The following is a 15,040-nucleotide window of genomic DNA, read 5'->3' as shown; positions in this document are numbered from 1 at the left end:
GATAGTGTCATCAAATAATTCCCAATTGTTAGGCCCTCTTTTACAGTACGCTACATAGTGACCAACATATGTGCGCAATCTACTTAGCCCTTTAGGATTATGTTATTTAGGATTATATTAATACCTACGTTTCTACTCATAAATTATACTATGTATAATTTATTATTTTACTTATTTTATTTAAAATAGTATAATGGCTTTTGGGTTTACTACAGCGCCAACACCTCTCTTCAATTTTTTTTTTTAGTACTGTAACTCTAGTTGAATAATTTGTATTGACTTGAAAATTGATAATTTGGTGCCCCATGAATAATCATTCTTTTTGTTTTTTCTGTTTAAGTTTCGGGGCATTTTAGTTTGAACTTCGTAATGTGTGTTTCTACTGTCAAATTTTTTCCAAACTTTTATTTTTGTTTTCTAAAATCAATTTGCCTGCGGGCGCCAACACCTCCCTTCAATTTTTTTTTTATGATTTTAACTCTAGCCAAATTTTTTAAACATTAACAATCTGGTACCCTTTGAATAATTCTTTAATGAACTAAATATTTTGAATAGTTTTTTCTGTTTAAGATTTTGGAGATTTTAGTTTGATGTTTGTAATGTGTAATCCAACAATATAATTTATATACATTTTTTTTTGTATTCTAAAATGCATTTGCCGGCGGGCGCCAACACCTTCCTTCAATTTTTTTTTATAATTTTAACTCTAGCCGAATTTTTTAAACATTTTTAGTACTGTAACTTTAGTTGAATATTTTGTATTGACTTGAAAATTGATAATTTGGTGCCCCATGAATAATCATTCTTTAATGAACTAAATATTTTGAATAGTTTTTTCTGTTTAAGTTTCGGGACATTTTAGTTTGAACTTCGTAATAATTTTCAAATTTTATAGAATTGAGGAAAATTTGAAAAACCGGTACTGGTTCCGTTAAGGTATAATTAAATTAATCCAACTGTGATATTTAAATTAATGTTAAAGATATATTTAAGGTATTAGTGTTTTAAAACAGTCAGTACTCATCACTTTAGTCACAATGTGGTAAATCCTAGTTTTTGCACTTTTCGGAACGTTATTGACTTAGTGACAAAATAGTGATAAAAGTTGAAAGTAAGCAGTACTAAGCAGTTTTAATAAGCAAAGTTAATAACTTGAATCATAATATGATGTTGCAGATCAAAATTATATTTTAATACTACATTAAAAACCGAACAGGAATTTAACAAGTAATAACTAATAACGAGTAAGTATATATAATCATTTTTGTTTTTGTATTTTCACAATTCCATATTTATTTGTTCTTATACAGTGTTAGAAATTTTTTCAGAAATTATTTTTTTAATATTTTGGGAATTTTTTTCTGATTGCCTGGTAGATATCTTTAATGTTCTATTGTCAATCAAGGATGAAAAAAATATATATAAATTTCATTAGGTAGAAAATGAGTATGGAAGTTTTTATGCCTTCGATTCTGGGTATAAATTATGGATACGTGATTTATTTAGGAGTTATATAGAAAATAAGGCTGCGCTTTTTACAATTGATGGATGTGGTCAGTCATACTTTGACTGTGGCGTTATTCCAGAAGTATACGCAACTGTAGATCTTGGAATTTCATCAAACGGTTAGTATTACAAAAAATAAAAGAAATCTTTGTGATCTGCAACGTATGAATAGATACGGTTAAGTTGAATTATTATTATTTGTTTATTGTCATATTTGTATATAATAATATATTTTAGTCGTTTCAATTACCCACGAATAATATTTTTAAAATAGGTATAGCACGAACTACAACCGTTCTTCTTTGTTTAAATATCTGATTTCGTCCAATTTGATTATAAAAATATAAAATAACTAGGTATAAGAAAAACTGTGTTTTTTCTAAAAAAATTTTTTAGATTTTTTGGTTACAGAATAATCTATTTACGTGGAACTTTGTTTTCAAATTTCAAACCTTAGCTACAAAAGTTGAAATATCATTTTTCAATTTTAAAGTTCATAAATTGTGCCTATTTATTTTAAAAAATTTCACCTGTTATTGTAACAATATATCAGGAGCCTTTTATTAAATGTTCATGCTTTTTGACCCCACTACTAAAACTTTATTGACATTTATAGAAAATAAAACTAAAAAAAATGGAAACTGAAAATGCCCGCAAACAGCCAAAACAAGTCAAAATATTTTGGTGGTGTATAGAAAATGCTATTATAAACAATCAGGGGAAATTGCATGTACCTTAGCTATCTACGATCATTTGACTTAAAGTTACACCAAAAACTAAAATTGATTTTGTTAAAACGTGATATTATTGGTATAAGTTAAATTTCTATTTTATAATAGATCAATAGCCAATAGATTACCTATAAATCACATTTTTTTAATTTAAATCCCGGTAGTCATTTGGCATGCAAACTATAACTGAAATAGATAACCAGAATAGGTACATTGCTGATCACAAAGTACTTTCTGTAAAAGTACATTCGATTTAATATTTATCAATAGACTGTATAGATACTTAGTATAATATAAAGTTCTATGGATTTATCATAGTAAATAATATATTTTATAATACCTATCTATGGCAATCGTCAATTGTCGACATTCGTCGGCGACGATAAACAATTTTAATAATTTCAGTGAACAAATAAGTAATAAGCCATCGATATAGACCGACAGTTATGAGCCGTATACATTATAATGTAAGTTCTAACACAAACTCACACATTTCGTTATGATCAGGTATTCAGGTTATTTTCATAAAATATTTTGATACTTTCAAGTTTCAGTTCAGAGCGAGATGAAGATGGATAAAGATAGTTTCTTCGGTGACGGCGGCACTCTAGCCAGGTTTCACCGGAATAGTCGATGCTTACGCGTAAGTTTGTTTTCATATTATTACTATTTTACATTTACTTTTTAGGCTTAAATTAAATATTTATTGCCACGGACAATCTGTTAACTGGGTTACGTAGAAGCATTTATAAGTTTAATCCCAAAAGCGCAATGTATAAAATACGCGAGACCGTCTTCGTTATAGGTTAGTTAAGTTTAATACGCAACTTTTTGCATGTTATACTATACGCCGGGTATCACTTTAGGTTTGCGCGATATATTAAAAACAATATAATATTATTAATCTTTATATTTTATATTTTTATATACATAAATACATTATACACCACATATATTTTATTAGCATACTTACAGCTTTTTTAGTGTAGTTTATACCCTATAGATGGCTATAGATATAGGTATTAAATGTCTTGCAATTATATATTTTACTATAATTATTAATTTCATTATAATATAATATAACAATACACAAATAATTTTTTCGAAAAATATATGTAACATGTATAGTTCATACAATTATGAATTTATAGTTAATAGAAATGCGGATGTTTTACTTCATAGATATTTTTTTATTGAAATCGTGTAAATAATTTGATTAAACAATCAGGTTGGTAACCTAACCTACTCATCACTAGTATACATTTTTTATATTACGTGTAAAATCACCAACACAAGGTGCAGACTGCATTTAAAAAAATAATAACATAAAATAAAATATAAAATAATGTTGTAGTAGAAGCTGGAAACTTTAGTTTATTCTAATTTATAATCCAATTAATGTAACCGAGAATGTAACTATTAAATTCATAATTGAATTAAGAGATCACTTTGTGATAAATGCCAAACGTATAAATGTAAATTAAATTAAAAATAATTAAAAAACATTTTGTGAAAGGAACAAGATTACTGCTAATATTTAAGTTTTAATTATTATTAACAAATAAATACAAATAATTAAAAAAATTTTAAAAAATTAAGAACACATCATTATAAAATTAATACAGTCATCGATCCGCTCAGAATCTAAAATTATATACTTAGAATTTCAGAAATCTAGTTGGTATTATGGTATTTGATGAATTTACTGTATACTCTACGTTTGGCTTTATGTTAACTCTAAAATCCAGTAATCACATTTTTATTTAATAATTCATAAAATACAATATACTCTTATAAAAAAATTATTGTGCTTCTGATATCTATTCACCACCTTAATCAATAATTAAATTGATAAACTAAAATAATAATTTAAATAATACCTATATCATATTATTATAATTCAAATTCAAAATTATAAACTATTTTGGTTTTATTGTCATATCAAATTTCAATAAACAAATTGGTCCTTAACACGGAACTCTTTGATATAAAAAGTTGCATTATATTATATCCGTGGATTCATCATATTGACGTACCTAGTATAATATCTATATCATTTATTTATTTATCTATGGCAAATCTCCAAGTCGTTGCAGAAGACACAGTCGATTAAAAATTCTAAAATTTCAATAAGCAACGAAAATTTGAGCAAAAAACTTACTGCGTTTCGTATAATTTTATTTTTCATAAATTACAATATTCTAAGTTCCGTAATCTGGAGCGTTTCCTCATAGGTGTCACAGTTCACACACGTCACGGATTCCGCCGAAAGAGTCGATAATTAAAGTAAGTTTGTTTTTATATTCTTTTGGGGCTTAAATTTACTTTTAAGACTTAAAATAAATATTTAATGTCACGAAAAATGTGCTATCCAAGTGTTGTATGCGCATATTTTAGTTAGAAATGTATAAAATACGCGAGATATAAACGTCGTCGTCGTTTTTCCAGTCCCTGTTCGTAGAATAATTATAATTAATAGGAGCTTACCTATATAAGGTACTTAATATATATATGTTTTGGTTTAATTTATAGAAATATATGTTATAGCTTATAACTGATAATAGTCATAAGATACAATTTTAATTAATAACTGATAATTTTTTTTCCAAATACAACGTTATAAGTTATAGGTAACTATTAATTTAGTGTCACATACTTAACTTCTATTGTTCACCTAATATCTATATTCTATATCATAGGGATTAGGGACGTATACATTTATTGGTATAGTATTAAATAAATTAATGAAATAGAACAAACACACCTACTATAATTATTAGTAATAATAATATATCCATGGATAAATTATTAAAATACAAAACGAACAAACGAAAAATGATTCTGAGCAAAGACATTGTTAACTAATAAATAATATTGAGATTAAAGTAATTTATTTTATTATTAGGCATTAGTACATACAATTTAGTAGGATAAAGTCATTTTTGCCTAAAAAATTACATTTGAAAGTGTCATCGTGTATATATATTATAATAATATACTCTAAAAGTTTCATAAATCCGCGAATACCTACTATTTTTAAATTACAACAAAATAACTAAAATCGTTATTCTTGGTTTTAATATGTAATTTCGTCCAAATTTTAACTTATAATATCTGTAAAAAGTAACTGTGTTTATAATAGATTATTTGGTTACAATATGAACCAGGGGTGGACTGAGCCGGCGGGATACTGGGAACTTTCCGGTGGGCCGCTATTCAAAAATGATTTGTTATTGCTATATATTTATAATTATTATTAATATAGAAGATCGGCATAAATCGGTAGAAAATCGGTATAAATATGAATTATAAATATTTTTTATTTTCATACCATGACGCGTGTGTGAAAAATTGTTTATATTAAGTGTTTAAGATGTTCGATTTCGGTACGACTGATTGTCCACCCCCTTAATCTTCAGCATCAATGCATCAGAAATTATTATTTATAATTAGGCCACGGATTTAAATATAAACTGCATTTTCTGAATTTTCTATGACATTGCTTTCCAAGCAAAAAATTCGTTTCATATATTATCAACGAATTGAAAAATAAAATTAGAACATTTATATGGGTTGAAGTCAATTTTATAAAAACTTATTAAAAAAAAATTAAATACAATTAAATAAAGGTAATTTATTTTACTTATATTTCTATTTTTTACGTACCCATTATGTTCGATACTATAACTATTCAGTTTTCAGCTATAGAAAACAACACTTGCCAATATGGAATTACTGTCGAAGTTTTTTATTTTAAAATATTTCTTAAATTCTTTTTATTATTTTATTTGAAACATTATTTTTAAGTATTGGGATCAATAAAACTATTTTTATTTAATTATTATTTTATATCAATTAGAATTTGTTAATAAACCAAGTAAAAAAAACCGTTATCTATATTGTAAATTTGAATTCAATTTACCGCATAGAAACAAATAAATGTTTTTTTGAAGATAATGTAAAAATATCCATCATCCATCGGTTAGGACCATATATATATTTGCTATGATTAGGACGGTGAGGTTATAATTATAAATAATCTATGGCAAATGACAATCGTCTGAGACGAACAGCGATTCCAATACGTACTCACATATTTCGTTCCATTCTGGTTATTAAGCTAGGTGCCTATTTTTATAAATGTCATTAATCTCAATACATCCAGACTGAACTTTTGGATCGGAGATATGCATTTTCCTTGGCGGAGATGCACAGCTCTGACACTAGACAATATTATACACTCGAAGGGAACGCGTTTCGCCGGAATAATAAATAATTACGTAAGTTTTGTTCTTCTACTCTGTTGACGTGGTAGACTTAATGTAAATATTTATTGTCAGACAAACTTATATACTCGCTAGGCGTAGAGTAGTTTTTAAAATCCAGTTGTTATAGGTGTACAAAAATTAAGATATTATGAAAAATACCTTAAATTATAATACTTTGCCTACAACTGTTAATTTATTGTTATAGTAGAATAATTTTTAAAATTTGAAATCAATGATTAGGCAATGGTTTTATAAGTAGGAAGGTAGGTTTTTATACCTATACCTAATAAAATAAGAAAATACATAATGATTAATGTTATTTAATATGATTTGTAAGTACATAGCAGATTATACCTACCACTTGGTGACGATTATTTTTGTCTTATACGTTCTTCGTAATTCCGTTCCGTCACGATAGTTTTAGTTTTCGTTAAATGTGAAACATACATTTTCGACGCATACGGATACGGGTATAAACATTTGGGTTTTAAGAGAACACCTCAAACGTACGTTTTATTTTGGGGGTTTTACGGGATATACCTATAGGAAATTTTCTTCAAATTTTCACATTTCACTATTTGATATTATGATATTATTTGTACCTAGTTTAAGTTTCTGTTTTAGAATCGATCGATAGGTTACCTAGGTATATCACATTCTTTAATTTAAATTCTGGTAGTCGAGTATTGGACAAGTACCTACGTAACTTATAATTCGTATCGTAATTTAATTACTAAAGAAATATTATTTCCCCAACAGTGTCTAGGGCCACCGGCAGGATAATGCATTATAGAATGTCTATAAACGTATGGTCTAGTTATGGTTAAAATTGGCATGCGACCAACTGGGGGCTTGTTCTGGAAAATTTAAATGGTCTAATAAGGTTCATCTCATTATTTGAATTAAATTAATTTTCAAGCGATTGTTGTGTTAGTTTATTTTCATATTATTTTGGGGCTTACATTTACTTACTTTTTAGACTTGAATTAAATTTTTATTGTCACGGAAAATCTGTTAACTCAGTAACGTAGAAGCATATACGTTTACTACCTACCAAAGGCGCAATGTATAATAATAATAAATTATTCGCCAGTCCGAACAATCCAAACGCTGTCTTACTCGTAGTCGAGTTCTAGTTGATAACTGACTTGTGAATAAATGTAATTTTTGTTAGGTATAAAAATAAAAATTATAAATCCTTGAATACAACATTTAAAAATACAAACTCTGTGTAATAAAAATTAATATTAGGTATTTATTGGTAGGTTTATATAATATCTGTAGACTGTAACGCATAGGTCATTAGAATATTGTAGAACATTTTACTGCATAAGATGCGTGTTATTTCAGAAATGGTATTCGTCAGTGAACATTTTCAAACTGGGAATAATATATCATAAGCAGATTGAAATGTGTGAACGTTTCAGTGTTTCGAAGACTAAGTTTCGTAGCAGATTTTGATTCCGTCACGGGGTATGTATTTTCTTATTTCTCAGTAGGTTTTTTTTTATTATAGTTAATTGATCAGGGGATGTATTGCCCGAAAATTTTCAATATTTGTATTGTAACTATACTGGTATAACACTATTCGGGCTATCAATAAAGTCGTGTTCAAAATTAGAAAATTGGTGAGGTATGATATTTTTTTAAGCAATTCTTTCGAGTAGGGAATTCGCTCAATGATATTTAAATATTTTCACCGATAATCAAGTACGATGACTTGTAGGTAACTAGAGACTGAGTGAATAGGAATTAGGAAGTGTGTGATATGGCGAAGATAAGGAAATGGGTCAACAGGATTTCAGAATGTTTGGTGTATGGAAGGGAAAGATGAAAAAGAAATGTAAGGTTAGGGTAGGTAAGTGGAGTGAGAGTAGCAGATATGAGAATAATAAGTAAGGTGTTAAGGTACAAAAGAGGATAGAATAAGAAATTAATTAATTAAGGGTAGTGTACATATTGCAGTGAAAACAAGAGAGAATAGGTTTAGGTGGTTCGGTCACTGTATGATAAGAGATAGTGAGAGTGGCTATAGAAGTTAATTTAGGGGAGAAATGATGGACGAGAAGACTGAAGAAGAGATGGATAGACAGAATACCGATCATATGGAGGTATGGAATGAGAGTGGCTGAACCTGTATATAGCTGTGAGAGACGGGGGAAGAAAAAGTGTAAAGGTAGAATAGTTATGTTAACAATACGTAGGTAATACGTAACGTAATCAGTTGATAAATATTTTCTTTCATTGTTATGTTTACAATATCGAATACCTTGATAGTTAGTAGGAAAAGATCATCACAAAGCTCACGACCAGTGATGGTAGTCGTCTATCATCACCATAGCTTCAACTAACCATAGGTTTATTTAACTAACCTTCTTATGACTCATTAGGACACTTTGAATAAAAAGATCCTGAGTTGCAGGTTGCCAAACTTAATTGTTTGATTATCAAGTTGATCCTTTGATTGTTGACACCATGGATAGTCCACGCCTATGTTAAATACATTTCAGGCCGCGTTCCCGGAGGGGAAGGCAATTGAGGCTCCTTTATATTGATAGTCGATACTCGATATAGGTATACTTTATTTGGCCTCAATTGTTCCCCTCGAAGACCGATGATAAGACCATTATGTCCTATCCATATCTTTATTATCTATGATGGAGCCATACCCAGCTCACTCGTGTAAGCTTGTTGCTGGTTGGGATGTCAGCGCACTATTTGTTTTCCATCTTTGACCCACGCGTAGCATACCAAATGTACGATTAAGAAAACACTAAAATGATTGTGCGTGGGTCAGAGAGAGAAATAAATGGTGCGCTAAAAATCTGACATCCTCTTCAGTGGCGTATTTAGGATTTTCTTGAGGGGGGGGGGGGGATATAGAAATTAGAAATACATTTTCAAAGAAACCAGTCATGCAAGACTTTTTTTTTTTTGCTAATCCCTAATTTTTAATCACTAATCAAGTATAGGTATTTTAAAAGACAATATTAATCAATGAATAGCATTTTAAGTTTAACATAATAATCTAATGAATAAAAAATATATTAATAGCTTAATATAGATTTATAATAATCAACACAATGAAATAAATTTATAAAATATTTAGCTAATTAATAATTTGTTCTGTAAAAATGTAAAATATCATATAATTATATTGATAATTGATATCTATTATCTACATAGGTATATATAACACATAGGCACATATAGCCATTTATTTGCAGTGATTTTACAAAACAAACTCCAGTCTTCTATTTTTTAGCGACAATTCATCAATGACTTCATCTGGTGTAATCTTTGTTTCTGTATGGCATGCTAATAGAGCCAATCCATTCAGTCTAGTCTATAATAACAATGAAATACACAATTTTATAAATACTTTCAATTATATATCATAATTTAAAATCTGCAAATTTACTTCATTCATACTATTCCTGAGATAAGTTTTAATTCTTTTTAAATTAGAGAATGATCGTTCAGGAGTTGTTGTTGACACTGGAAGCGTACAAAATATTTTTATCAACATGTAAATGTTGGGATAAAATTCTTTATCACAAATTTCTAATGCCTGTAATCCTGAACTAAGAATGATATTATCTGTAAATAGTTTTGTTTTCCACATATTGAATTCGGCTATGCTATTGAATTTATCTACAACGGGTGAATATATGTTCACAAGCTTATTAAATTGTTCTCGGTCATTTATCTCTAGTGGCAATGGCTGGGTTTTAAAAATGCAATCGAACCCTATAACAGTAAATATCAAATAATAAAATACTTTGGCAAATTAGTTATTTATATAGCTATTCAGTATTTGTACTTATATTATAATTTATAATAATATAATGTCAATAGAGATTTTTTTTTGAAAATATAATATAAAATATGTAATAACTAGTTTATACCTTCAAAAATACTTTTATGATTTATAAAACGCTCAGTAAGTTGTGATATAAAGTAATCAATATATGGTAAAAATACTGTTACACGATAGTATTGTTCGGTAGAATGATTTTGTAAATTTGGATTAGCTCTATGTGTTTGTTTAGAAGAAATTCTTTTCTCTAGCAATTCAATTCCAACATCATCTGCCATTTTCTGTAATATATTAATGAATATTTGGGGGTATATTTATGATGTAGGTACATCATAAATATTATTTTAAATATTAAACAGTATATTAAAGTAAAAGATTACTTTGACATTATTATAGATAATTTTGAATTCTATTTCATTATTTTCTCTGATACATTTTAAAGTAGCTATTACATTTTCTACTATGAGTATTGTCTTTTTCAAATCAATTTGAACTTTTTGCAATTGTTTACACAGCGGAAGTCCATAAGAAAATAATACCTAAAACAAAATTTAAAAATAACACAATATATGTACCTAAATGTATATAAAATAGATATTATCTGAACCTTTATAACAATCAAAGAAATCATAAACTCTGAATCTTTTAACGCTTTCTGAAGCATTTCAGCATCTGTTGATTCTTTCCAATCAGATATAATGTCTAACGCATTGAGAACAAATGAAAATAGTTCAGAAAAATCATTTACAGAATCATAACGTTGAATCCAACGAGTAGCACAAAGCCGTTTGAGTTGTTTTACTTGGGGTGCATTATTTGAATTCTCAATGGTATTTAAAAGAACAGAATTTCTTTTAGGGGTATTGAAAAAATTATAAACTTTTTCGATCACCCCCAAACAATTTCTGATAGGTTTTATGCCACTAGCTGTTGAAACAGCTAAATTCAGCGAATGTGCTGCACAATGTACATATTATATAGCGTTGGGGTATTTAGATTTCACAATAGTCTGTACTCCTTTAAATCGACCAGCCATATTACTAGCCCCATCATAGCCTTGGCCATATAAATAATTGCAATCAATTCCACATCTGTTTAAGCATACCAACAAAAAAATGTAATTAAATAATATAAATAAATAAAGTGAATAAATAAATAAATCATAAATGTGTTATTTACAATTACCATTTAATATTGAGTTAGCCAAGTCATAACCAGTCAAGCTATCAATTTCAAAAAATCGTAAAAAGTTCTCATGCAACTTATTGTTTTTATCAATATATCAAACACATATACTGAGTTGCTCTTTAGTCGATATGTCGGTTGTTTCATCAGCCAGAACAGAGAAACATTTAGATTTATTAATCACATTAACTAGCTTCCTTAGTAAAATTGTGTTACATGACTGAATTATTTCATTTTGTATAATTGGACTCGTATATTTATTACGTTTCCCTGAACCCTCAAGAACATTACGCAAAAATTCATCTCCTTTTGCTCTGTACTTGAGAATACCACGGAAATGGCCTTGCCTTGAATCATCTAAAAAATAAAAGTTAAAAGTTGCAAACAATAATAACATGTTTTTTATAATAATAATTGTAAATCCATAATTAGCATGACTGGAGCATTATTGTCCAATAGTTATATGACATTGATAATTCAGTTTAATTATACTTAAGTATTATTATTATTAAATGGTAAAAGTTTGTACAATTTAGTTTTTAGTTTCTATATTTATGCTTACCATCTACTAAGATATCACCAAAATCTCTATGTCCTCTCAAAGCCAACTCTTCTTTACCACATAGAATTATACACTCAATAATTGGTCCTATTTTCCTTCTATTTTCTTCAATTTGTACCATTCTAAACAAATTCACAGAATCAATGTACTTCAAAAATTTAAACTTTAAAGTAAGGGTTATCATATTATGCATTTAATATTACCTACCTATTATTATCTATGCGTTCTATTATAGACAGTTCCTTTTTTTCTATTATTTTAAAAAGTGTTCAGAGTCTAGAACAGACAATGTATGATATTTCAAACTTCCACGAGCCCGAAAAGTCTAAAAAAAAATGTATTAAATATTTTAGCAAATGTCTCTGGAATAAATCATTTAAATTATCAAACCTCTTTTGCCTTCTTCCAGTTGCTGAAAGCAACAGTAACAAGGCTACCCAAAGGCTGGCTTCCAACACCACCATTTTTTGCAAACAGTACACAGTATTTACAGAATGTCCCATTTTTGACATTTGAATACGCCAGCCAATTAAATTCTTTTAGCCATTTATGCTGAAATCTTAAGCCACGTTTTTCATTTTTTGCAAGGAATTTATATTCAACATCTGGTACCCATAGATTAGTTAGCACCTTGAATAAATATCATTTTAAATAACAAACTAATTAGTTTTAATAAATATTATAAAATTAAATTTAAAATATAGACATTAAATAAAAATAAATATGCATAGTTTAAAAAAAATACTAATTCAATAAATATTAATGTGTTAAGTATTGAAATAATTTATCAACTAGTATGTAACTTACAAGCTTTTTATCAGCATCTGTTAAAGATAAACATTCTACAAAATAACCTATGTCATTAGCATTGCCGAGCGTTTGATTATTTTCACAAATAAAATCATCCTTTAATAAATAATTGAAACATATTATTATATTAATGCCACAATAATAACTAGAATATATTAAACAATTTTTAAGCCAAATTATTAAATTGTATTTGTTTCCATATGTCAAGTAAAACATGCTATTTGAAGCTAATAAATATATAATAATATATAATATAAATAATATAATGCCTAAATAATTTAAGAGATCTATTTAAGTGAGTTATAAATTTATAAGCTGTGACCACTGATCATAAAAGCATATAAACCTATATAAGCATAACTAATTTAGTTTTTTTTTAAGAATAACAAAGTAAACAAATTTGAAATTTGAACAATTAACTTTTTATATATTCAATGAAATAATTAATTACTTGCTGTAATCGTGAATTCGATGCCTCACTAAAACTTTCTAAAGAATTTGTGGTACATGCAGACTTGTTTACTTCTGTAATTTTTCTTACTGGTGAGTTCACCTAAATATCACAAAAACTTGAATTTACATTTCAAATTTCACAAAAATTAGCACTTACTTCAGTCTCGTTATTTTCATTTTCTCTTCGAATTTTTTTATTGCTTGTGAAAAATGATAACAAGGTATTCTTTTTTGATGTCATTGAAAAAAGTAGGTAAATTATATTGAAAAATAAAATACCGTATATAAATAAAAGTAAATTTGACCATAAAATATCACTTTCAATCACGAATTAATATAATATTTCTTAAATAGTTGTTTTAATACTCAATTTATTATCATTTGAGCAATGAAGTATAAACAGAACACCGAATAGTATGCATAGATTAATGATTATCATAAACAATTACTGTGTAATAGAATATTACCTACTATATGTTAGGTATATTAGATCATATTATCAAAATATCGTACATTTGTTTATGATCTAATAATAGAATACATGACACTGTGGATACAAATCAGGGACAAACGTTATCATTTGTTCCACTGAGATAAGAGATTGTGTATAATTTTGCCTATATTCACTCCTCATTAATTATAATAATATCAGATTTCATACATCGTTAGTTGTGATTTGTGATTACTGATTACAGGTAATTACAGTTGCGGTTTGCATACTAGTAGGTATATTAAGGTTTATGGGAACAGACTAAAAAAAAAAAAGGCCAAGGGGGATCTATCCCCCATAAATCTATCCCCCCCCCGTAAATACGCCACTGATCCTCTTAAGTGTTATCAAGTTGAAGAAGCAGTTGACTGTTGACAATTTGACATTTAACATTAATTGTGGTAGGTATTATGATTGGACAAAAGTAATTAGCAGGGATGTGAATTTAATGCAATGAAAAAGTGTTAAATATTTGCCTGCATGTATGCACTAAAAACAGGCAAATATATGCACTGAAATATTCAAAAATATTCAAAAAAATACTGAATGAAAACGTTTTTATTTAAATTTTTTTAAATTAATAAATAATAATTCAAATTGGTTTACACAAAAAATTCTTTATTTACACACTTGGTAGGTAGGTATGTAGGTAGGTAACGGATGAACCGAAAATATAAAAACATTTTAAGAAAATAAGCATAAATACGAAGAAATCATGAAAACATGCAATTATATTAACTAACCAGAAAAAAACGCATATTGGTAACGGTGTTGTAATAATAGGGATCTCCCCAAAAAAATACGTACTAATAGTTCAAACAAATCATAAAAGCCAACTGTAATAAATATTAATTTATGAAAAAGTATATTAAAAAGCATTATTATTATAAATGAAACAAAACTATCAACTATGGACCGTGACATAATATAGGTATTTCTATATTTTTAGCTCCATAATTTCTGTTAAAATATTAGGAAAATGTATTAAGTACCGTAAAAGTGCTAAATTTGAGTTATTACTTAAAATATTATATTCATAACAAATTATAATAGAAGGTTAGGTACTGTTATTCCGCATACTTATTATAGTTTAATTTAACTACAACATTCTAGTAGAGTCTGATAAAATTTGGTTCCACGACTTTGATCATACAAACTTTAAATACTAAGCTATGGGTCTGAAATTTAGTTTATATAGATCTAAATAATCCAAAA

At 27.6% G+C, this 15,040-nt stretch overlaps 1 protein-coding gene and 1 long non-coding RNA gene across 3 annotated transcripts; one reads left to right on the top strand and one right to left on the bottom strand.

Annotated features, from left to right (window-relative positions):
* Nucleotides 1–361: 361 nt before the first annotated feature.
* LOC132947418 (uncharacterized) lies at nucleotides 362–1,543 on the top strand. The gene is made up of 3 exons (XR_009664918.1): nucleotides 362–1,111; nucleotides 1,177–1,244; nucleotides 1,377–1,543. It is a non-coding gene; the product is annotated as an uncharacterized LOC132947418 (long non-coding RNA).
* Nucleotides 1,544–9,737: 8,194 nt separating this feature from the next.
* On the bottom strand, nucleotides 9,738–11,386 carry LOC132947013 (52 kDa repressor of the inhibitor of the protein kinase-like). 2 transcript variants are annotated; one of them, XM_061017188.1, is made up of 5 exons: nucleotides 10,933–11,386; nucleotides 10,706–10,864; nucleotides 10,414–10,606; nucleotides 9,927–10,255; nucleotides 9,738–9,851 (listed from the first exon to the last, which is right to left on the bottom strand). In XM_061017188.1, the coding sequence occupies exons 1-5, from the start codon at nucleotides 10,987–10,989 to the stop codon at nucleotides 9,738–9,740; spliced, it is 852 nt and encodes a 283-aa protein (XP_060873171.1). In that variant the 5' UTR covers nucleotides 10,990–11,386. The 2 variants fall into 2 exon arrangements, with proteins under 2 accessions (XP_060873171.1, XP_060873172.1); XM_061017189.1 differs by having other exon boundaries at nucleotides 10,778–10,864.
* Between the last annotated feature and the right edge of the window lie 3,654 nt (nucleotides 11,387–15,040).

This window comes from Metopolophium dirhodum, chromosome 6 (genome assembly GCF_019925205.1).
Source record: "Metopolophium dirhodum isolate CAU chromosome 6, ASM1992520v1, whole genome shotgun sequence".
In the NCBI taxonomy this organism is placed as follows: domain Eukaryota; kingdom Metazoa; phylum Arthropoda; class Insecta; order Hemiptera; family Aphididae; genus Metopolophium; species Metopolophium dirhodum.
Note: the sequence above shows the minus strand (reverse complement) of the source record. Positions and strands in the feature narration are given on the sequence as shown.

Coding starts and splice junctions, on each gene's coding strand:
- LOC132947013 (XM_061017188.1), bottom strand. CDS start 10,989: ATGCTTCAGAAAGCGTTAAAAGATTCAGAGTTTATGATTTCTTTGATT. Junction 10,256..10,413: donor TCATAAAAGTATTTTTGAAG/GTATAAACTAGT, acceptor TTACTGTTATAG/GGTTCGATTGCATTTTTAAA. Junction 9,852..9,926: donor TCAGGAATAGTATGAATGAA/GTAAATTTGCAG, acceptor TTGTTATTATAG/ACTAGACTGAATGGATTGGC.